The sequence below is a fragment of the Phyllostomus hastatus genome, unplaced genomic scaffold (assembly GCF_019186645.2).
Source record: "Phyllostomus hastatus isolate PE091 unplaced genomic scaffold, TTU_PhHast_1.1 phas_scaffold_387, whole genome shotgun sequence".
Classification (NCBI taxonomy): Eukaryota; Metazoa; Chordata; class Mammalia; order Chiroptera; family Phyllostomidae; genus Phyllostomus; species Phyllostomus hastatus.
Window position 1 is genome coordinate 586,876 of NW_025334027.1, and position 23,816 is coordinate 610,691.

The 23,816-nt window shown below is 43.7% G+C and overlaps 1 protein-coding gene across 2 annotated transcripts in view; it reads left to right on the top strand.

Moving 5' to 3' along the window:
- Nucleotides 1-23,816, top strand: part of SPECC1L (sperm antigen with calponin homology and coiled-coil domains 1 like) — a 107,051-nt gene that overhangs the window by 61,504 nt on the left and 21,731 nt on the right. For both annotated transcript variants that reach the window (XM_045819785.1, XM_045819786.1), the window contains 4 exons: nucleotides 375-465; nucleotides 8,197-8,280; nucleotides 10,203-10,359; nucleotides 13,762-13,864. In XM_045819785.1, coding sequence (XP_045675741.1) covers nucleotides 375-465; nucleotides 8,197-8,280; nucleotides 10,203-10,359; nucleotides 13,762-13,864 — 435 coding nt within the window. The remainder of the gene's footprint in view (nucleotides 1-374; nucleotides 466-8,196; nucleotides 8,281-10,202; nucleotides 10,360-13,761; nucleotides 13,865-23,816) is intronic.

The following is a 23,816-nucleotide window of genomic DNA, read 5'->3' on the forward strand; positions in this document are numbered from 1 at the left end:
TTGCAGGGCCCCGAGATGCGGGTTCAGGGAGCGGGGAGGGAAGGTGTAACTGTTAGAGGGCCATAGGAGGAGCCCTGGTGGTGATAAAACACTGTCTGGACCAGCGTCTCGGCTGTGATGTTATACTAGAGACTTAAAAAATGTTATCTTTGAGGAAAACTGAGTGGAGGACACATGGGATCTTTCTTTTTAAAGTGGTGTATCGATCACGTTATGAGAGAGAGAGAATGTGAATGAGAATTAGTGTCAGCCTTGTAACAGTTTGGAAGTGATTATGCAAGTCCATAACTAAATATTTACTCTCTGTAGCTTTCCTTGTGAGTCCCAGCTCTAGATTTAACCCAGCTTTGATACTGTTTATCTTGTGGTTTCAGAGACATTCCATAAGTGGACCAATTTCTGCATCCAAACCCCTGACATCCCTGTCAGATAAGAGACCAAACTACGGGGAAATCCCTGTTCAAGGTACATTATCTCATATGTTTCATTATTTTACTTTTGTTATTAAATTCTGACCCTTTTTTGGATAACTAAATTGTTTTCTTTGTTATTGACGTTATTTAAACCAGTTGGGTATATGTCCTTATCAGAAGTTTACTAAGGATATGTCTTAATTGCACATGCAGAGGTTAGTTATTAAGCGCATCTTGGAAGCCAGCTCTCTCATAGCACCGTGACAGGTAGCGGAGTTGCTCCCGCTGGGCCCTGTGTTTTCATAGTTTTTCATGTTGTACAGGCTGTTATCCCCGAGTCACAGGACTAAAACTGAGGCTTCACAAAGTATCTTAATGTAGGTGAGCATAGTTACTGAATGGTAGACCTGGGCGGCCTGACTCCAAAGCCGTTTTTAAATCTGTGCGGTCTGTTGTTCATAAGAAGACGCAGAAACTCTGGGAGGTGAAGCCCAGCAGTTCTTTTCTGCACTTGTGAACGGGCTTCCCCGTTTTCACACAGCCCTTCATGGTAGAGCCAGCCCCAGAACCCGAATCTCTTCCCTTCGGCGGTCAGGGCTCCTTCTCTTACCCACGCTGGAAGACGGCTTGTGGCACGGGACGGTGCTGTGAGAGCAGCACTCCATTTGGGGTCGGTGTAGTGGTGCTCGGCAGGGGTGCACGTTGCTCAGGAGCCTGTGGCTTCCCTTGGCTGAAGCAGGCGGGTCTCCGTGTGTGTGTGTGTGCCCGCACGCACGCGTGCCCTCCCTCTTCCTTGTAGAAGCTAGGTGTAAGGCTTTACGGGTAAGACTCCGAGGTTTGACAGGTGGGGGGAGGAGCACGTGGACTTGGGAGAGTACTTCCACTGAAGAACCCAGGGGCCTGGCTGCTTGGGCTCCGCGTGCCTCCAGTGCGGGGAGAGTCCGGTTTGGCGACGGGACTGGCCCTGTGCCTGCCAGTCCCGTTGTTCCCATAAGCTGGTCGCATGCACACTGATGTGACAATGGAAGATGGTGCTGCTGCCTCTGCTTTCTCTGCACAAAGACCTGCCTTCTATCCCTGCTCCTTGGCTTCTGACCTTTTCTCCCCATAGAAGGTCCTCTTGCTACAGTGGACCAATAGTGGAAGCTTGAACGTCTCTCTTTGTACCTTAACCCTGCTCCCACTGGCCCCTCCCAGGCGGATCCATCAGGGATTCTGTGTGTGTGGCGCGCAGATCATCAGCCTCCCACGTGCTGCCTGCTGCTGACCTGTTTGGTGCTGTTTCCTTGTCTGTAAATCGGGGGTAACCACAAATACCTAGCTCCTGGGACCCTTAAGTCCCTCCCTTCCCGCCTGCCGCTCGTAGACCCTGTGGCCAGGCTCGACCCTCCCCCCTCCCTCACTCCGTTTTTGTCGAGGTTGCCAGTCATGCTGTGTCACCAGCCCAGGCAGCTCTCGGTCCTGGTCCACCGGTCCCGATCTGCTGTGAGCTATCAGCCGCTTTGGGCTCTGCTGAGCACTCCCTTTTCAGGACGCTCATTTTGGTTTCCAGGGCGCCACGCTCTCGCGTCTGTCCTTTCCTGCTTGGCTGGGCTTGTCCTCCTCCCTGACCAGGGAGTGGCGGTCTGCCTTCTCTCTGTCCGTCCTCACTGTTCCTGCCTCCTGTCTCTCTCTGCTTTTAACTGCTTCTTTTGTTCTGAAAACTGCCAGGTTTCTGTCTCCACCTGTTCCTCTCCTCTGGACTCCAGATTCACACATCCAGTTGTTAATTTGACATGCCATTTTGATGTCGAGTACTCTCAGACTGAGGTTGTCCGGGACGGGGTTCCTGCAGTTTTCAAACGTGTTCAGCCTGTCATCTGCCTTCTCTACCTCTGTTAATGGCAGTTCTGTTTTTCAGAAACTGTGGAATCATTCTTATTCCCGATTGGAGTCATGTCTTAGGCTCCACACCTGAGACCTGTTCAATTCTTAGGAACCCCCCCCGGCTCTGCTTTCAGAATACAGCCAGAACCGGAGCTTTGCTCTCCCCTCCACTACCACCTTCTCGGTCAAAACCACCACCATCTCTCACTTGGATTCTGGCAAGAGATTTTCTTATTCCTCTCCCAGTCTGTTCATAACCCTACAGCCAGTGTAATCCTGAAAAGTAGAAATTGGAACATGACACTTTGCTCAGAGCCCTCCATGGGCTCCGTTGCTTTCAGAAGAACCGGCATTCCTTCCGTGGCCTCCGGACCCTCCTGGCCTGGCCTCACGTCGCCTCTCTGGCCATACCACCTTTCTCTTGCTCACTCTGCCCAGCCACACGGGGTTCCCTGCCGTCCTGGGGCACGCAGACGCGCTGCTGACTCAGCAGCCCTCTGCTGGCTCTTCCTCTGCCGGAACGCTCGTCCGGGAGGAAGGCTGACTCCTGTAAGGCTTCGCTCAGATTTCACCTAGGTGATGTCCCAAGTGCTGCATTTTGTCATTGTAATCCACTCTGTTCTCCATGCACCTCTTTCTCCAATCTCTCTTTTTTAAATTTAGCATTTATCCCTTCTAACGTACTGTATGGTTTACTTATCTGTAACTTTTAATGGTTTTCTCCCATTCCCCTGGGTCGTGAGGTCCACAGGTCGGGGCATCCTGAGCACCTGTAGTAGTGTTGGGCTCTTGATGAAAACTTGTGAGATGAGTGAATGAAATAGAGAGTTCAGGCATATAAAATGCTGAACACAAATTTTAGCCCATAGTAAATGTTCACTGTTAAATTTGATTAGTTTGTGAACTTTTTCTTAGTAGTACATGTGGCTGAGAATGATGGCTCTTAATTGTCCACTAGTAAAAGGTTTTAGGTCATTGCAAAGCAAGCGAGGTCTGCAGGGTTTTGCTTAGCTGCCCACTAGTGGCTGTGAGAAAGCATCAATACACGCTATGTTTTGGGCATCTGGGAAGAACTGCCTGCATTGAGGGGAAAGATTGAAGCCAAGTGTTCGGAAGCAGTCCCACCCCTCTGCCCATTCCATGTGCCCCCATTCTGTCCATACTGTCAGCCTTTTGATCTGCAGTCACAGTCAAGTACAGTTGGAGCCAGGATGCCACAGCCTTTGAGAATGTGTATAATGCTGGGCCAGTGACAACCCTGTGGGAGCAGCCCCTAACTGGGGAGCATCGAGGTGGTCCTGGGACACCAAAGAATACTGAGTCCCCTGGCTCCCGTCAGCCCCGGAGGAGGGCAAGGGTGCTCCAGTGAGAAATGGCTCCAGGCCTGTCCAAACCCCCAGAAGCCAGGCTGAAGCCAGCCCTCGGGGCCCACCCCCCTTTCGACGGCTACCCTCCAGACTCATCGTAATTGGCTCACAGCAGGTCCCAGTTGGCCGAGGAAAGCCAGCACCAGCAGTGTTTCTCAACCTTACCTATTGGTAAGACCTGCCTGAGCCACTTGGTAAAATAGGGAATCCTGTGCCTTATCTGACATCTGTTGACATGGACTGTCAGGAAAGGGAGTTTCGAAACTTCCTTTTCACAAGGACCCCAGGTGTTTTTCTGAAAAGAATAAATTTGGGAAATTAGGCAAGGGTTATTGTTTCATTTTTTCTATTGTGGGTAGGGGCTGGGGAGTGGAAGGACTGTGAGCCAAGGTTATTGAAGACAGAGACTAAATGTGTTGTATCTCGGGGACCTGCGGAATCAAATCTTTTTTTGGCTTTCCTCATTTTATTATCTGGTAATGTATCAGCTGAGAGTGCCACTGGGCACGGGGTGTGTGCGGTCCATCCAAGTTAATGCCAGTCTGATTGATTCTCTACTTCGTCTGTTACAATGCCTTAATGGGGCTCCGTGGAAGCAGTGCGAATACAGGAGACCGAGGGAAACACACTTCAGTGAATTTTTATCTTAGAATTTGTTGGTAGTGTGATCTTATCTTACGCAGTCACTAGACAAAGAAACCACTTAAAAAATCGATAAGAGTAGAATTTCCGAACTCTGTCTTGAAATGCTTTTCTTTCTTGATTGTCTTTTTTATCTTGGCATGAATCAAAAAAAGTCTATAATTTTCATTTCGAAAGTTTTGGTGGCTTCATTACTGAAATTTAAAAAGGTTCTTCCTCTCGTTCTGCTACACTCAAATTAGAGTTTGTTGTTGTTGTTGTTTTTTCAGTTTCGTATAATAGAGGTGGTTTTTTGTTCTCTTTTAGTATCATGCTTGTATGTCAGTTGCAGGAAAATGTTTCAGAGCAGGGAAATCTTATTATAAATGGACTAATCAAATGCTCTTTTGTTATTAATGTCAGCAGTTGAGCTAAATGGCCAAGGCCGTGATTGGTGTCACTTTGGTGAGTCTTTACAGACAGTCGTGAATTAGCGTTTGTGGCCAAAGCAGGAAAGGCTGGGTCTGTTACCAGGCATGTGGATACAGGTGGTCGAGAAGCTCTTTACTGTCCCCGTTTGCACAGTGATCGTAAAAGGTGTAGAGCGTTAGATGAAGACCTCAGCTGACAGCTCAGGTGACTGGAGAGCCTGGGGTGCCGAGTGTCAGCATGGCCTTGTGACTGCCATGTGTGTGCCACCAGCTCAGACACATGGAGGTGTGAGAAAGTTAAGTGTAGTCATGTTCTGTAAAGAAATTCATACTGTTATCTGTCCAGATTATATTACTTGAGGCTTAGAGATACACATTTTTTTCAAAATACTAAATTTTGAGAAAATAAATATAAATTTGATTTGTGATAAGCAGCCAGGAAGATGCCTCCCTTGGCCCGCCTCACCTGCACACGTCGCCCCGTCCGGCCTCCTAGCCTGCTCTCACCCACTGCTCTCCTCCCCTCGCCCCTGGATTTCCTCTGGCATGTGCTGCGCACTCCTCTCCAGACTCTCCTGTGCCTGTGCAAAAGCTATTCATTACCCTTCTAGTCTGGACTGAGAAGTCATTTCCTGCGCAGGCCTTTCCAGATCTCCTGTGAAGAGCAGGTCACCTCCCTGCTGTGTTCCCAGAGCCCCGTATTTGTTCTGCCCCAGCCTCCTTCACTTGTGATGGTTTTTTAAAGGTCTGGCTTCTGCTCTAGACCCCGAGTTCCATGAGGGCAAGTTTCCTGCCTCCTGTCTTCCTTTCTCTAACCTTTGCACCAAGCCTAGTGCCTAGCAAGTAGTGGGCACCCAAGTGATTTTTGTTTCATAAATGGATTAAAGACAAGAATAGCTCCCTGTGACCGTAGATGGACTCTGTTACTGTAAAATACAATCTCTCTGTGTGCCGCACTGCACTAATCTTATTTCCGGAGTAGGGATAACCAGCAGTTTGACAGGAGGATGGAACCCAGCTGGCCTGCTACAGTGGTGGGTGGGCACGTATTCTTACTGTAACAAGTGCCTCTGGGCGCCTATTTGATTCCCCCTGAAAACGCTTTGTGAAATGGGAGCAGGCTGCGTTGTCCCAGTTGAAAGTTACCACAAATAATTTTGAAAAGAATAACCTATTGGGGCTATTTAAATGAGGACCATGAAATACGTAACATTTTGTATGTTTTCAGAAAGTGTCTGCCAAGTTGAAACAGACTTGGCCCTTAGACATGAAGTGAGAAAAGGTCTTAACCCTGTTTGGGCAGCCGAATCAGCAGTGTGCTGCGGGAGCTGTTGTTTCCGTTGTGTGCCCTGAGTGTGCCCTGAGTGTGCCATGTGAACGAGGAGGGAAGACGGCAGCTCGGAGCCGCCATCCCCGTGGGGCTGGACAAGGCCCGCGTCTTAGCCAGCACTAGTTCTGATTCGTGGGTCTTTATAGCCTTTGTTTCCAGTGTTCTTCATTCACTGCATTCTGTGGGAGATTAAGATTTAGGGAAATGAGCAGTTTTATAATTGTTAAATAGAAAATTTAATTAAAATGAAAATGTTGATTTTCTTTTTAAGATTTTGTTCGTTTATTTTTAGACAGAGGGGAAGAGAGGGAGAAAGAGAGGGAGAGAAACATCAGTGTGTGGTTACTTCTGTGCCCCCCACCCTGGCCCGCAACCCAGGCATGTGCCCTGACTGGGAATTGAACCGGTGACCCCTTGGTTCACAGGCTGGCACTCAATCCACTGAGCCACACCAGCTGAGGCTGAAAATGTCGATTTCTGTTTCCTACCATTTCTGAGTGCTGCTAACTTTGTTTTATCTGTCAGACTTTGTGCATAAAATACTCTTCCTGGGAGGATGGACGCCAGGTGCTGGCAGGGTTCAGAATTCTGATTGATGCTTGCTCTGTAGGTTTTTTGCGCAGAGGTTGAAGTTTGTTTTTGACCAGAAAGATGTGATGAGTAGGCTACATAAATCCTATATGCATTAAGAAAGTGAGTTCATCTTTCCTACTCCCTTCCCCTCCAAGTAGTTTGTAACTACAACCAAATGTTCCTCGTTTGCTTAGAAAGTTAATTTTAAAATAAGACGTGCTGTCCCTGAAAGATAATGTCATATGCTGTTACTTTTGACACCATGACGTAACGAGAGGAAGTGTATTTTAAATTATTGGTTCTTAAAAAGAGGTGATGAATAAGCTCTTTGAATAGCAGTAAATCTTCCCTTTCCCCTTTTTAAAGAATGTTAGCCGTAGGGACTTCCTTGGTCAGTGAGACTAACAGTCTTCATTAAGTGTAAGAGGTGGTGTTCCCCTTCATCCTAACCACACATCCCTGATAGACCCGACCAGGCAGAACACGTCCACTCCAGCCTCGCGCTTGGCAGCCTGGCCCAACAACAGCCACGTCGGGCTTGTCGCCTTCGGCACAAAGTGTGCCGGTCTGTGTTCGGGGGCTCCCGCCACGGGCAGCAGGTCCTGAGGAGGCCGTGTGGAAACTTTCCCGTGGGAGGGAAAGGAGGAGGAGTACGGCGGGGACATGGGGACAGCTTGTGCCTATGTCCAAGGGACTCAAGAAACTCCCTAGACAGCTCGTGTTTAGAGAGCAAGGGAGGAGTAGGACGAGGTGAGGCCGCAGACACACAGGCGGCTGGGGCTGTGTCTGGCTGTGTCCTCTGAACGCTCAGAAATGTCTGTGCTTCCTTGTTGCTCTTAGACCAAAGTCCACGCGCCAGGTAGCGAAGGTTCTCATCAGTCCACCCTCTGAAGCCCCTTTTCCTGCTGCCTTCTCTCTCTTCCATGTGCCCACGTTTCAGCCATGCTAGGATTTTATTATCCTTCAACTTGAATGTCCTTACGCCTTTTGCTCTGGGTGTTATCTGGCTGAAATGCTGTTACCCACCCCTCTTCTCTACCAGTAAAGCCCAGCTTGTCACTACACTGTGCTTTTGAAGCCTTCCCTGCTTCCTGAAATCAAAGTGAATGGCTTCTCTCTCTGTGGTTTGATAGCTCCTTATCATTCCAGTATTCTAATTAATTCCATCCTGACTTGTCTGGTGTGTGTGTGGGTGCGTGGGTGTGTATGGCTTCCCCACTAACTACGTGTAGGCTCAGGGCAAGGCTTTCATTTAGCTTGTACTTTTTAGACCTAGATGCAATGGGGGATCTGTGAATTTTGGTTGAATTGCATCAAAAAGGTAAGAAAAGCAGTTGGTGATTTAGAAGCATTTTCATCTGTGTCAAATGTCTCATCTCTAGAATAAAACATTGAACAGAATGTTTTCCCGTGGCCCTTGTCTACGGAAGTCGTTTCGTGTAACTAGAGTCTGTGGGGACTTGTTGAAGCGCCCTTGACTGGGAAAGGAGATGAGCTTCACGGGTGAGAGGAGTGAAACTCACCTTCTTGCTGCCGTTGTTGCGTCAGTGTTCAGTGTCGGATCTCTTTATCGTGACCTTTTCCACTTTGTGCAGAGCATCTGTTAAGAACATCTTCAACCAGCCGACCTGCTTCTCTGCCAAGAGTACCTGCCATGGAAAGTGCCAAGACCATCTCAGGTAATGACTTTCATTCGAAATTTCCTTTAAAAAGACTCTTCCAGCAGTTTTAGTAATGATGTTGAATACTTTCTCATTAGACTTAGTTAACTTTACTTGCCTCTTGAGCTCTTGAGTTGATTATTTTTCACTCCAAATGTCCCCTATTATATCTTTCAGATTCTATAGAAATTATATGGCTCTGATTTAAAAAAACAAAAACTAAATTGTTCCATTCATTTCAAAAGTATTTATTAGATGCCTAGGGTAGGTTAGATGATGTGCTGAAAATGAAGCATACTACAAACTGGATGTAGTTGTGAAAGATTAAAATTTGTCCCTTGGTGTGCTGTGACTGTTTTTGGAGAGTTAGTTCAGAGCACACCCAAAATTCTCTGGAAGCCAGATTTTTCCAGGGTGGTGAGCCATTCTGTAACAATGAATTTGCCAGGCTTACTTCGTTTGTCTCCTGGAGGTAACGCTTGAGTTTATCAGCTCTTCATGTTGTTTTCTTTTTGCCGTCTTTTCTTAACGTTTGGTAGCTCAACTAATAGAAATTGGACTACGAAAGGAAAAATTCCTGTATTCCCTCCCCTGCCGTTCACGTCCCACTTGTACGTGGAGTTCAGTCAGGCAGTTGCTACACGTCATCGCCGGGTCTCCAGATCAGTGGGGAGTCCGGCCAAAATGGTCATCGCTTAGGCCAGGTTCCAGAGCCTTTTCCTGTAACAGAGTGCTTCCTGTTCTTTCTCAGTCTGTTTTTTCTGTTTTGTATAAAACCGTGAAAGGTATTCTCTTTCAGTTTCCTAGCATACCATGAAAAGATACTGCTGATTTGAGGCAGAGAGAGATCTGACATTGAAAGAAAAAAACTAATTATAAAATTATGTCAGAATATGTAAGTGCATGTTTATTCTAATAAGATCCTGTAATAAGAGAAAGCATCTGTCTCCTGGATCTTTAAAGACATCACTTTTCTAAGGCAGTGCTGTATTCGGCTTGTGGTTATCCTGAAATCATCAGGAGAATTTTAACCAATGAAAGGGAGGCAGTTTCACTGATGGGGGAAAATTATTGATGCGTAACATCAATTGCATTACAACCAGCCCAGAGGTGATACAGTTAATGGCTGCCTCATATCCAGCATCTTCTGAGGTGAGAGAGAATTTGTCTGGAGTCAGGGACTTTGTCTCATATCTCACTTCTCACTCCGCTCAGCCCAGTGTTGTAAGCACCTGCTGGTACTCAGCACGTCCTCGCTAGAAAGCCACTTTCACTGTGGCTCTGTTCTTAGCAGCTGAAGTGGCTGCTTCCCACCCAGCAGTTCTCAGTGCTTTCTATGATTCCAACAAGATACATTGTCTTACTGTGCCAGACTTTCAAAGTAGGGCTTTTCTGATTGTTTTTCTCAGTAGCTGACTTGACACCTTTGGTTTTCTGTCTCATTAATTCATGGCTGTGTTTTTAAAAACATGGCCTGGCTCAGAATTGAGTGCATCTCTTCTATGTCCCTTTGACGTGTGTTTGGCTGAGTAGAAGAGTCAGGCTAATTTGAGTGGAGAATGAGTGGTTTTCAGGTGCTGCCTTTGGCTCCAGCGGCCTTTGTGATTGGACAAGCCTTTGTACAGAGTGCTTCCCGTGTGCTGCGTCGGCACCGAGTGTTACGGGGTGGGTGACACGTGTGGGTGGGACGCTAGGGAAGATTAGACATGCCGCTTACTATCAGGGCATGTGGGGTTAATGGGTATTTCAATTCCTGTCCCTTTCTTATATTTTTTTTTAATGAACAAATAAGAAATTCTTTCAACTTACCAGTGAGATAAAGAAAATTTTAGCTTTTCCTCTTGTGCAGTAATTTATACTCTGGAAACTATTGGAGAAATGTCTCAAGAACTCAATTTAAAATATGTTTGCTATGAAATGCACAATGGTTACTTCCACAGTGTCTCGACGAAGTAGCGAAGAGATGAAGCGAGACATCTCAGCACCCGAGGGAGCATCGCCGGCCTCCCTCATGGCCATGGGCACCACGTCACCACAGCTGTCCCTCTCCTCCTCGCCCACGGCCTCTGTGACGCCCACCGCCCGCAGCCGGATCAGGTAGAGAGCAGTTAGTACTGGCGTATTATGTGCATACACCTTTCCTGGCCTTTCTTGAAGAGTGAATGGTTAGGTTATAAAGAGATGCATTCAAGCACTGATTTTTTTTTTAATTTGTGTGTTATTAAGTATTTCCTGATCTCTTCTGTGCCCAGAATGGAGTACGATGGTATAGAAGTAAAACAGAGTTAAAAACAGTGTTCCTTTCCCCAAGCAGCTGGTGTTTCTCTCTCCATTGTTGGTTTTTGAATTAGAGAATGGTTGAATACAAAAGTAGGTATTGTGAAATTCAAATACTGGGGCTGAGGGTGGGATGCTAGGGAAGATTAGAAAAGTGGAATTTGAGGGGGGCCTGAGGGTGGTGGGCGGGGAGGGAGGGTGGACATTATCGTCAGGAACAGTGACTGAGTGAATGCACCCAAAGGATGAGTGAGCTGGGAGGGGACGAAGCCCCCAGAGAGGACGGGCCCAGGAAACCCAGGGAAGGTGTGCGCCTGCGTGTCCCGGGGGGCAGTGGGGAAAGATCGACGGGTGGGCTGTGGCTGAGCAGTGGAACCTCTTTGAAGTCAAATTGAATCACTTTGATGTGGCGGCAGCTGCAAAGTGAGGGAAATAAATCAGTGTGAGAAGATGTTGCAAGGATCATTCTACCCCGAACGAACCAAAGTCGGGGAAAGCAGCTAAGGGTGTTTATCCACTCTGGACCTGGGTGGCAGCAGTGGAAGTGGTAAAGGGAGGGCTGGACTCGGGAAGTTTTTCAAAGGGAAATACGATTAATTAAAAAAGGAATAAAAGAATGAGAACTATCAAAGTGGCCCTAATTGTTTAGATTGGACGCTTAGAACATGAGGCTATGTTAATAATTGAGAAATAATACATGAAAATGTAATATTATATTTTATTCCTATTTTTCTTATATCAGAAGTTACTTGGGACTAAGAAGTATTTATAATTTAGAAGGAAACAGTAGATCTCAAAGAATTAGCATACACTGTTTATAGGACGAGGAAAAACTCACAGGAGGAATTCAGTGTAAAGGGGAATGCAGAACAATTAGGACGTAGTAGGAATTGGAGGTGGGGTAGGGACGGGTTTCAGAAATATAATGATACAGTAACTCACAGGTTTGAGGACAAAATGGATATTTGGCCTCTCAGACTCAAATTATATACTTACTTTTTTTTTTTTAAAGATTTTTATTTATTGATTAAGAGAAAGGGGAAGGGAGGGACGGTGAGAGATACATCTTTTGGCTGCCTCTCGCACACCCCCAACTGGGGACCTGGCCCACAACCAGGCATGTGCCCTGACTGGGAATCGAACCAGTGACCTTTTGGTTCGCAGTTCAGCACTCAATCCACTGAGCCACACCAGCCAGGGCTATACGGTACTTTTAAAATAAAGCCCGATGTCTAGGGGACCAACCTCTTAGGATTGTGGTCCTGTAAGCAGTGCACCTCTGGAGCAAGTAGGGGTGCCATAATGAGGATTAGTTGCACTCCGCCCTGGCTGACACAGGGCACTGTTCGTACCGGTCTCTGTGCCCTTGGGACGGGCCCTCACTATTCCTGGCTCCCCCACTGAGAAGCTGTGTCCTGGTCTTAGTTTCCTCATCTTTCAGTGAGGAAGTTTTAAGAGAGAACCCTCCAACTCTAGGAGGCTCTTTTCTGCAGCTTCTTACTGTGTCCATAGAGTTTATTCCTTTTTGATGCTTCTTATACTGTTTCTGTAATAAAACAGACCTGGCGTGAGCCAGAGTGAACCTTTCACGTTGATTATAGTAGTTAATTTTAAGCATGATGGGGATTTGGGGAGGGGGGGATGCTTGCATTCATTTATGGACCCGAAATTTTTTGTCTTTCTTTTTCATTCTCTTTTTCTGTGTTCAACAATCTTAGGACAAACTTCTTTGAACCCTTTAAACCAGCGCAGGGTTCTGGCAGGCTGGTACAGGAACATAAAAGTGTATTTCTTCAAGGCAGCAGTCTTAACTGCATGTTGAAATATGTTTATGTTTTACTTTTGGTTCTAAGATAAGTAAAAATTGGTACTATTTCAGTGTACCTCTCTATTGGAAAAGCTTCAGTTCTAAACGTGTATTCTTTGATTTCCTCACATACCCTGAAGGGTAAATACAAACAGAAATTAAAGTGCTGAAGAATACTAAGCCATTTGTAATGTAGTAACCTCTAGGGCACTTAATCGGGCTAAGTTTATGGGGCTTGGGACTAGAGTCTCTGCTTTATAAAGTAAGCATTGACAAATAGACCAAGTTTTTACGTCTCTGCCATTTGTCAGCGAGCAGGTTATTTTACAAAGCACACTCTCTCCCCCCAGGAGTTTCGTAATGTTCCGTTCTCCTTCCAACGCCGCAGCTGGACGGGGACTCGGTGTTGGACAGGCAGGGTGTGTGCTTCCCCTGCTCTGTCCCCAAATCTTTTTTTGATTCAGTGTCTCGTCTGGGGCAGGATGTTTATTCTGCGTCCAAGTCAATTAACAGTGCTCTCAAGTGTCCTCCATATAATTTAAAAAATGAGTTGCATTGGTTTTGTTCAGGCTTTTGTAGTATGCCCATTCTGTAGTGAACTCTGAAGTTCTTTGAGGGGGCAGGGCTGCTGCGTCGTCCGCAGTCCCTTGCCCAGCAGTGGCACCACGCCTGGCACAGCTCAGGAGCCGGGTGTTGGATGAGCGCGTTTACAGAAAAATTCCCTTTTCTATGCAAGGTGCACGCCAGATTACCTATAAAGAGTGTACAGCTCAGCAGTAAACACATCTGAGCTATTTTATAGATGTTTTAAGGTTCATTGCCATCTTTTGTCTTACTTGCTTCTCCTGATAGTAAGCACCTGGAAGGCAGAAAATCATGCCTATAATTCTTCTCCGTGTATAACATTGTCCTTTGTATTTTCAATAACGGACATTTATAAAGGTGAAATGATTATAGGCATAAGGGTTGGAACAAAAGTGAGTGGAATAAAACCAGAGTGTGAAGGCTGTGGAAGGGCAGGGTTTGGAGTGAACGGCAGCCGTGCTGGTTTCCAGGTGCTGCCAGCCTCGCCTCGTTTCCCCTCCTGGGCATCCTGGGGCGCCTTCCCTTAGCTGCGAGTGCCTGCTGTCCTGAGCCCTCTCCCGTGTCCGTGTGGGTGACGGATAGAGCGCCTGCCTCTCTGTGGACAGCAGAAAGTCCCGACAGCCATGGGTCTCGGGGACCCTGTGAAAGTTCATGGGTAAAAGCAAATGAATGAAAAGACACAGGTCGCCTTTGGACGCCTTAGTATGTGCACTTGTCCTGTTTAAGAATGCAGACTAACACCAGCCCTTTCTGCTTGTTGGATTTCTGGCTTATGGTGGTGCTCAAACAAAAAATACTTCAACTTTGGGTTTCTTATTTTCATTTATCAGGGAAGAAAGGAAGGACCCTCTCTCGGCATTGGCAAGAGAATATGGAGGGTCAAAGAGGAACGCCCTGCTGAAGTGGTGTCAGAAGAAAACAGAAGGCTACCAGGTAACCATGGTTCTTGTGTCCTGCATGAGCAATTGCCAGAGCAAGCGCTGGAGGGTCCTATTTGTTATACATCTCACATTGGAAATGATGGGTCCTGTACTGAATTTCAGTACTTTTTACCCGTTGAAAATCTACCTTAAATAAGTTTCTTATCTTCCCAGAGTAGCCGATCTTTGTAGTACTCTAACTCAGCTACTAGAGCACTTTCTTATGTAAGTCCTGGTTAAATGCTTTTGTTGAGGTCTCATCTGGACTAAGAATGAAAATATGTTCATTTTACTTTAATATTTTAATTATTATGTTTGAAGTTTTCTTTCAGCTAAGTTGTTTTCCGTGGCGCTTCCCCCTTCCTGCTCTGCTGGGTCGTGCCCTGATCCTTTCACATCTGGGCCGGGTTAATAGCCGGCCTTCCTCCCCTGTTCCTGTCTGTCTGTCTGTCTGTCTCTTCCCTTTCAGTATTTTATCTTAAGTGATGCTAACTGTGGTCTTTGGAGAGGAAATTCTCATTCTACATGCAATGGAAACCTCCAAAATATGTTCCTTACACTGCTAAAAAGTATAGTTCAGAGTTCCAGTGTCCTCGCATATGGTTTTAGTTACAGAGACTCTCCCCAGCCTGCAGCCAGTGTTCTCAATTGCCATTTCATATTTTGATGCAACCACACAGAAATAAAACATGAGAATGAACTTGCAGTTCTCGGAAAGTCATACTAATCAATGAGGGTTTGCTAAGTGTCCACATGTCTCCAGCTTCCATTAGGTACAAAGGAGACTGGTAGTGTTGGCAAGGATGTGGAGAAGCTGGAACGCTTGTACACTGCAGTGGCTGGAGAAAAAAGTATGGTGGTTACTCAGAACATTAAACACAGAACTACTGTATGACCCAGCAGTCCCACTTCTGTTGTGTGTATATACCTACCCACAGGAACTGAAAACACAGACTGGATGAGGCAGTTGATACACCCAGTCCACAGCAGCACTCTCCACAGTAGCCGAAAGGTAGCAGCAATCCCAGTGTCCAGTGGATGGATAAACAAAAAACACTGTTCACAAATACAGTAGAATATTATTCATCTTTGAAAAGGAAAGAACTTCTAACACATGCTACAGACGGTGAACCTTAAAGACACTATACTAAATGAAATAAACCATACTCAAAAGGACAGATATTTACGAGTTCTCTTATATGAGTAGTCACATTTGTAGAGACAGAGAGTAGAATGGGCCAGGGGCTGGGGCAAGGGCCAGTGAGGAGCTGTGTCTGGAGAGGACAGAGTTTCTATTCACACAAGATGAAAAGTATCCTCGGGGTGGGCTGTCGTGCTGGTCACACAACAGTGTTAGGTGTACTTAATGCCCCTGGACTGTGCACTTACCTATGGTTAAAGTGATAAATGCTATGTTTATGTGTACTTTACCACAATAAAAAATTATTTAGCAAAAAAAGTAAATGATTGGAATACAACTAGATGGAAAATCAGCAAGGATATAGAAGACTTGAACTATATACTATGTATATAAAGTATATACTAACTAGATCTATAAGATACCTAGGAGACACTCTACCCCAAAACAGCATAGCATACATTCTTCTCAGGTGCATGAAGAGTATTCCAGCATAGGCTATATGTTGAGTTATGAAACCAGTCTCAGTGAATTTTACAAGTTTAAAATTATACAAAGTATCTTTTCCGACCACAGCAGAATGAAAGTAGAAATCAGTAACAGCAGGAAAATTCACAACAGACTGAAACTTTGGGGGGTGTTGAAAGGAGCTCCCAGAGAGAAGTTGGTAAACACCTATCTTAAAATGAAGAAAGATCTCAAATCAATAACCTAAGCTTCCACCTTAAGAAAGTAGGAAAAAACAGCAAACTAAAGTCAGCAAGCAGAAAGAAGGAAATGACAGAGATTAGAGCAAAAGTAAAGGAAATAGTAAATCAAAGAAAATAAAATGAAACTAAAACTTGATTCTTTGAAAAGACAGTAGATGGACAAATGTTTGGCTCTGTTGACAAAGGAAAAAAGAAAAGACTAAAATTACTAAAATCAGGAATAAAAGAGGAGATGTGACTAATAATTTTACAGGAAAAAAGGATTAAAAGGGAGTACAATGAATAATTGTATGCTGGAAAATTACCTAATGGACAAATTCCTAGAATTATGCAAACTATCAAACTGACTCAAGAAGAAAGAAAATCTGAATAGACCTGTAGCAGTGAAAGAGAGTGAGTTAGTAATCAAAAACCTCCAACAAAGAAAAGCCCAGGGCTACCCGGCTTCACTGGTGAATTCTACCAAATGTTTAAAAATACAACATTAGTTGTTTTTTTAAAACAATTATGGAGAGAAAAGAACCCTAGGGAGAAAAGAACCCTAAAATAATCTCAGTAGATGCAGAAAAGATATTTGACAAAATTCAAAACCCATTCATAATTTTTGCAAAAAAGCATTTAAGGCCTGGCTGGTGTGGCTCAGTGGATTGTGTGCCGACCTATGAACCAAAAGGCCGCCATTTCGATTCCCAGTCAGGGCACTTGCCTGGGTTGTGGGCCCGGCCCCTGGGTGGGGGCACACGAGAGGCACCCGATCAGACAAATCTCTCGCACATTGATACTTCTCTCCCTCTTTTTCTAAACCCTCCCTTCTCCTCTCTTTAAAAGTCTCTCTAAAAACTTTTAGAAAGTATTTAAACTAGGAATGGAAGGGAACTTTTTCAGTCCATTAGGGGGCATCTGTGAAAACCCACAGCTGACATTACACGTGTGAAAAGACTGGTGCTTTCCACCTCAGATCAGGAACAGGAAAGGACGCCTGCTTTTACCACTTCTGTTCAGCTTTTTCCTGATCATTCTAGCGAGGGCAGTTAGGCAAGAGAAAAATATAAAAGACATTGAAAAGGAAGAATAAAATTATTTCTATTTGCAGATGACATGATTGATACCTAGAAAACCTTGAAGAGCCCACACAAAAACCATCAGAGCTGGTAAATTTGCAAAGTTGTAGGACATAAGGTCAGAGTAAAAGTCACTTGCCTTTCTGTACACCAGCAATGAAAACTCTGAAAATGCAAGGAAGACACTTCCATTTTTAAAAGAATCAAAAAGAATACCTGGAAATAAATTTAAGCAAGGGAGCATAAGGCTTATATACTGGAAACTATAAGAACTTCCTGGAAGAAATTACAAAAAATCTAGGTAAATGCAAAGACATCCCTTGTTCATGAATTGGAAATTTTGACATAGGATAAACCTTGAAAATATGCTGCGTGAAGAAGCCAAACATAAAAATCCAGCCTAAAGGAATTTGATACTCCAGACCTGAAGGCAGGTGTAAACCTGATATGATAGTCTCAGCCTTGCTTAGCAGCAAGAACATAAATGGTGGTGGCTAAAAATTTTATCCAAAACTGAAACACCAAGCATAAATCATTGAAATATGCTTCATGTAAGAGTGAATTCACCCATTTAGAGTGCACGTTCGGTTGGTTTTTAGTGCATTCACAGAGTTGCATAGTTATCACTGTGGCTAACTTTAGAATGTTTTCATTAATCCAAAAAAAATCCCGTGCCCATGAGCAGTCACTCCCCATTTGCTTACGCAACCATTGATTTACTTTCTGTCTTTATAGATTTGCCTATTCTGACACTTTATGTGAGTGGAATTACACCATATGTGGTTTTTTGTGACTGGCTTCTTTTGTTTAGCATGTTTTCAAGGTTGCTCTATGTTCACACCTTTGTATGGCTGAATAATACTCCGTTGTACGGATGTACGACAGTTATTCATTCGTCTGTTAATGGACATTTGGGTTGTTTTGGTTACGTTGCTGCAGTGAATGTGGTGTGCAAGTTTTTTCACATAGACCTAAGTGATTTGCTCACCCTCCTGTCCATCTTGTACTCTGCTGCCAGAATGGTTTGAAACTGTGATCCGCTTATTTCTCTTTAAGCTGCTTCCTCGCGGTCATTTGGCTAAAGTCCCAGATCCTTGGCATGGAGAACAAGAGCCCTGATGATTGATCTAGAACCTGTGTAGGCTTCTTATTGGCTCCTGGTTCTTGGGAAATCCCCAGTTCCACCTTGGCCCCGAATGCCGCCAGTCCTCTCACTCCGCCCCTTCCGTCTGGAGAGCGTCTGCTCCGTGGGTTTAGAAGTCAGCATCTTTGCAAAACTGGTTTTGCTCCACGTCTTCCCTGTGAGGGTGCATCCCTCACACATGCCGCTACCCCGACTCCCTCCTCAGGGAGCGCACGGAGCCAAGTTCTTCTTCCACTTGAACCTGATCCAGAACAGAGTGTTTTCTGTATCTCAGGGTATATTCTTTGGGGGTCTTGCATCTGTGACTCATTTTCCCTGTGTTCCCAAATTCCACAGGGTATGTAAAAGGGAATTGAAGTTGTCAGTTTGCATGTCTGTCTCTTTTTCTAGACTGTGAGCTTTTGTCCACACATATCAGTGGACAGGAAGGGCCTGTCTTGCCCCAGCTGGTGTTGCTCAGTTGGTTGGGTGTCATCCCGAAAACCAAAAGGGTGCCAGTTCGATCACCCTCAGGGCACATGCCTGGATTGCAGGTTTGGTCACTGGTCAGGGTGTGTATGGAACACAACCAATTGATGGTTTCTTTTTCACATCTATGTTTCTCTCCCTCTCTTTCTCCCTCCCGTCTCCTCTCTCTAAAATCAAAAGTAAAAAAATAGTTTTTAAAAGAAGTGCCTGTCTGGGCCTCCTTTGAGCATTTCTAGCGTAAGGCTCAGCACATGGTAGATCTCAGTAACTGTCTGAACCTATATATTAATGTAATGGGATATGTAATGGGATACATTGGATGTTCGTTTTGGGGATGGTGGTTCTCAAAGTTGTATGTAGAGACCTGTGAAGATTGTGAAAAAGTACAGATGCTTGAGACCCTCCCTGAAGATGCATAATTCAAGAGGTATAAAGTGAAAACCTGGAATCTGCATTTTATAAGCACTTCGGGTGACTCGTAGACCAAACAGTGATAACCACACGTAGAGTAAGTGATTAAGGTCTTGGACTTGAGTGTCAGATAAGCTTTGAATGTCAGCTCTGCCTGTTACTGCGTGACCTTATGCAAACTACTTAGCCTCTCTGAGCCTCATTTCCTCCTCTATGAAATGGAGGAGTAACTGAGGCAGTCGAGTACATTTTCCAGCATATACCATGTGTTTAATAGAGTTTTAACATTATTTTATTTTGTATTATGGGGTGTTCAAACAGAAATTTTCTTAGAATACTACTTAAATTTAGTCATTTTTGATCATTATAAAATACCTCCTTTTATTATGAAACTTTGCCAACCATTTAGTAAATTAAATAATTAAATAGATTGATTGAGATAATTTGAACATTAAATCAATGATTTAACTAATGTTTCTTGGTTCATTTCCACATGAATTCTCTGATTGTATGATTTTAAGGTAAATTTTGTTAGGTTAAAAAATATACACACAAATCAGTTACTTAAGAAACTCAATACATAATTTTAAGTTTTTAAATGTACTGGGTATGTACTATGCAGGAGGAAATACAATGTAAAACAGAATAATTAACATATATAGAGAAGAACCTTTGGTACGCTAAGCAGTCTTATGCTGCAAACCCAGGCCCCTCCAGCCCCTTCCTCGCTTTCTGTGGTCACTTCTGTAACAACATTAGATGTGTGGCTTTTTTGTTTGTCTGGCTTTTGTTTCCTGAAAGATGTCTGTTCTTGCCGCGTGTAAAAGTAGATGGGATGCTGGTTCTTTTATTTCAAGGTCTGTGAGTTAAAATTGGATATTCTAAACATAAAACCGTTTCAAACTGAAAGGGGCATCAGATAGAGCTCTTAATTTGTCAAGAGCTGTGTAAGAAGGGCCAGAGCCCGTTTCTTATCTAGTTATAAACGTGGGTGAGCACGCCCATCCTCTGGAGCCCGCAGTTCAGGACCAGCCGTTTGGCCTCTGCCTGCTCGCAGTCTGCAGGGAAGGGCAGGTCATGACACTTGACTAGCTTGCTGGAGCAGGAGCTCTTACGTGACAATTAGCACGCACCGTTCTCTCTGGCCCCAAATGCATCACTAATGCTTGGACCGTGCGTGCTTTATGTCTAGGAGCTGTCTAATTGACGGAGATAGATTCCCTAATACCCGGATCATCTTCCTTTAACTCTCTTAAGAGTCATCCTAAAATAATTGTACTAATCACTGTAATTTCATTAACCACCCATTACAGAACAAGCCCTTGTGAGTTGGCCTTTTATCTAACAAATACATTTTTCTCTCCTAAATTGTGCCCTGCCACTTACTCTTCACTGATGTTTTAGAATATTAGAATTTTACTGTTGAAAGGGCCTTGGCGTTCTTATTTGCTGTCAGGTTTACAAATGTGGCACTGAAATCCCCACAAGGACAAATTACCTCCTCAAGGCCATATAATGAGTTCATGGCATTGTATAAACAACCTTCAGACCTGCTGCTGTGAGGGTTGTGTCTTCCCTTTATTTTAAAATCAGTACTCCAGTTTGTACACAGTTATGTTTTTAAATAAACATTGGAGTATGCAGCTAACTCTAATAATTTTTAAGTGCTTTTAAAAAAAAAAGTGATAACCCACTGCCCTGTTCTGTCACCTTCGTCATTTCTGCTCCCCAGAGGCAGCCCCTTCCAGTTCTTCAGCTGGTTCTTTAGGGATTGACGGCACAAGGTTGATTACACAAAAGTTACCAGGTAATAGAAGAAAGCAGTTTACAGTTTCAGTAAACTTTTTTGGGGGGGTTCTAATTTCATATTTAACAACTTCTCTTGTAGCCTCTAAAGGTTCATTTAAAAGAGAGCTTTACTATTGGATGAAAAATATCCTTGTTTTCTGATAAGCCAGACATATAAATGGATGAGTTAGTACAAAAGATAATGAAGTCACCTAATCTAGTGCAAAACAGTTTTAATTATATTTTAATTTATTTTTTATTGAATTTATTGGGGTGACATTGGTTAATAAAATTATATAGGTTTTGGTGTACAATTCTATAACACATCATTTGTATGTTGTATTGTGTGTTCATCACCCCAAGTCAAGTCTCCTTCCATCACCATTTATCCCCCCTCTACCCTCTTGCTCGCTGCCCCCACCCCCTTCCCCTCTTAGAATCACAATGCTGTTGTCTGTTGTCTCTGAGGGGTTTTTGTATATGTAGGTGGGGTTTTTTTGTTGTTGGGGGGGGGTTGGCTTAATCCCTTGGACTTTTTCACCCAGCCCCTCAAACGCCCTCCCCTCATGATAGTCTCTTTACTATCTGTAAGTCTTTTTCCATTTTGTTTGTTAGTTTATTTTGTTCATTAGATTTCATGTATAAATGAAATCATGTGGTACATGTCTTTCTCTGAGTGGCTTATTTCACGTAGCATAATGGTATTCAGGTTCTTCCATGCTCTCACAAAGGGTAAGATTTCCTTCTTTTTTATAGCCAAATAGTATTGCATTGTGTAAATGGGCCACAGCATTTTTATCCATTCATCCACCGGTGGACCGTGAGCTGCTTCCAGATCTTGGCTATTGTAAATAACGCTGCAGTGAACATAAGTGTGCATGAGGTCTTTCAAATTAGTGTTTCAGATTTCTTCGTATGTATTCCCAGAAGTGGGATTGCTGAGGCATAAAGCAATTACATTCTTAATTTTTTAAATTATTTTATTGTTCAAATACAGTTGTCTGCATTTACCCTCCCCACCAATCCCCCTTACCTCAGCCATCCCCACCTCCCTCCCCTGCTTCCACCCCCTACTTGGTTTTGTTCATGTGTTTTTAATTTTTGGATGTAACTCCATACAGTTTTTCACAGTGGCTGCACCAGTCTGCATTCCCACCAACAGTGTACGGCAGGTTCCCTTTTCTCCACACCCTTGCCAGCACTTGTTGGTTAATTTACTGATGACAGCCATTCTGCAGTTCTGAGGTGACATCTCATTGTGGTTTTAGTTTGCATTTCTCTGATGATTAGTAATGATGAGCACCTTTTCGAATGTCTGTTGGCCATCTCTATGTCCTCTCTGGAGAAACATCTCTTCAGGTCCTTTGCCCATTTTTTAGTTGGATCATCTTTTTGGTGTTGAGTTTATAAATTCTTTATAAATTTTGGATATGAACCCCCTTATCAGATGTATCATTGGTGAATATGTTCTCCCATTCAGTGGGTTGTCTTTTCATTTTGTTGATGATTTCCTTTGCTGTGCAAAAACTGTTTAGTTTGATATAGTAGCATTTGTTTATCTTTTCTTTTGTTTCCCTTGTCCAAGACGATCTATCAGAAAAATATTGTTACTCTAGTACAAAATAGTTTTAATAAATGAACAAAAGCTTTTAGTACTGCCTGAGGTAATATAATCTCAAATAGACATGGAAAACGTTCAGTTTTAGTGAGAGATTTACTCATTAGTGCTTGGGCTGAGGAAGAAAAGATTGTGAATTTCTTAGTGGAGATAAGTAGAATCAGAAGAATTGGTGGGTGTGAATGATTTAGAAATGCTGTGCTTTACTTGCATTCTATCAGTTTTTCCTAATATGAAAATTAACTTATCAAATATACAGGGTCCGGCAGAAGTAACACAAGCTTGAGTGTGGTTGGTAGGGTAATAATACGGGTGTAATAATTTATAGTTTTAATTAGAACATTTCACCTAAAGTATTACATGGTGTGCTTGAGTGTGATACTGTTATGTTACAGATTTACATGTTATGATTTTGTAATGAAAGATTTGGTAATTAAAAAGAGGTGTTTTTTTGTGTTGGACCCTGTATATTAAGTTTTATGCCAGGTAATGTGCTGGATGTTGAAACAGAAATAAGGATATAAAAAGTAGTTAATATTCTCAGGAAGCCTTGGACTACTAAGTAAAATTAAACACATTAATAATTAAAATTCAGTATGGACTTAAAATACCAAACAAACCTTGAAAGCATTGGGGATTAACCAAGGCAGCCAGGACACATTCGGCAGGAGACAATTGCAGAGAGAAAGGAAACGTGAACACTGGCAGTGTGGGTCCGTGGGTCAGGCATCATCCTGAAACCTGAAAGGTCCCTGGGGGAGGGGCCAGAGAATAGAAAAGCATCCTCTGGATACGTGGCCCCTCTTCCCCTTGTCTGTCCAATACTGAAGCTGGAATGCTTATTTCTTTTTTTTTTAATATATAGTTTATGTGTTTTATCTTTTTTAAAAATTTTTATTTATTTTTTAAAGAGAGAAGGGAGGGAGAAAGAGGGAGAGAGAGAAACATCAATGTGCGGTTGCTGGGGGGTCATGGCTTGCAATCCAGGCATGTACCCTGACTGGGAATCGAACCTGTGACACTTTGGTTCACAGCCCACACTCAATCCACTGAGCTACACCAGCCAGGGCTAGGAATGCTTATTTCTATTGATAGCTCTCCTTCCTCCTTCAAAGAGGTCTTCAATTTCCTTTGGGAAAACATTATGGAGCGCTACTTCCCAGTCCTTCCCTCTCTTTCTCCCCTATCCTGACATCCTATCTTTGTGATTCAGATTAGAACTGAGATGGGGAAGGGTGGAATGGGAAAGGTTAGGAAAGCTGGGAGTTCTGCCAGTAGACAGAGTGCAGTTAAAATAGTGCATTCAGAATTCCTGATAGTGAAGTAAGTCTACTTAGTTGCTTTAATTTCCTCTTCTCTGATTGGAATCTCAGGTCACAGGAATGGCTTCCCAGAGCTAAAAAAAATTTTTTTAAAGTGCAAGCAGGAGATAAGGATTTTCATTGTAATCAAATCTAGGTTGAAAGTCCATTTTTTAAGCATTTTATATTGTCACTTTGCATGGAAACTAAGTTTCATACAGAAAGATCTTATTGTTTGTAAATACCAATTTGTTCCAGGACTTAAAAATACTTGAACAAAGGGAAAAAGAATGGCCAGATTTTTAGTCCTACCCATTGTTTATGTG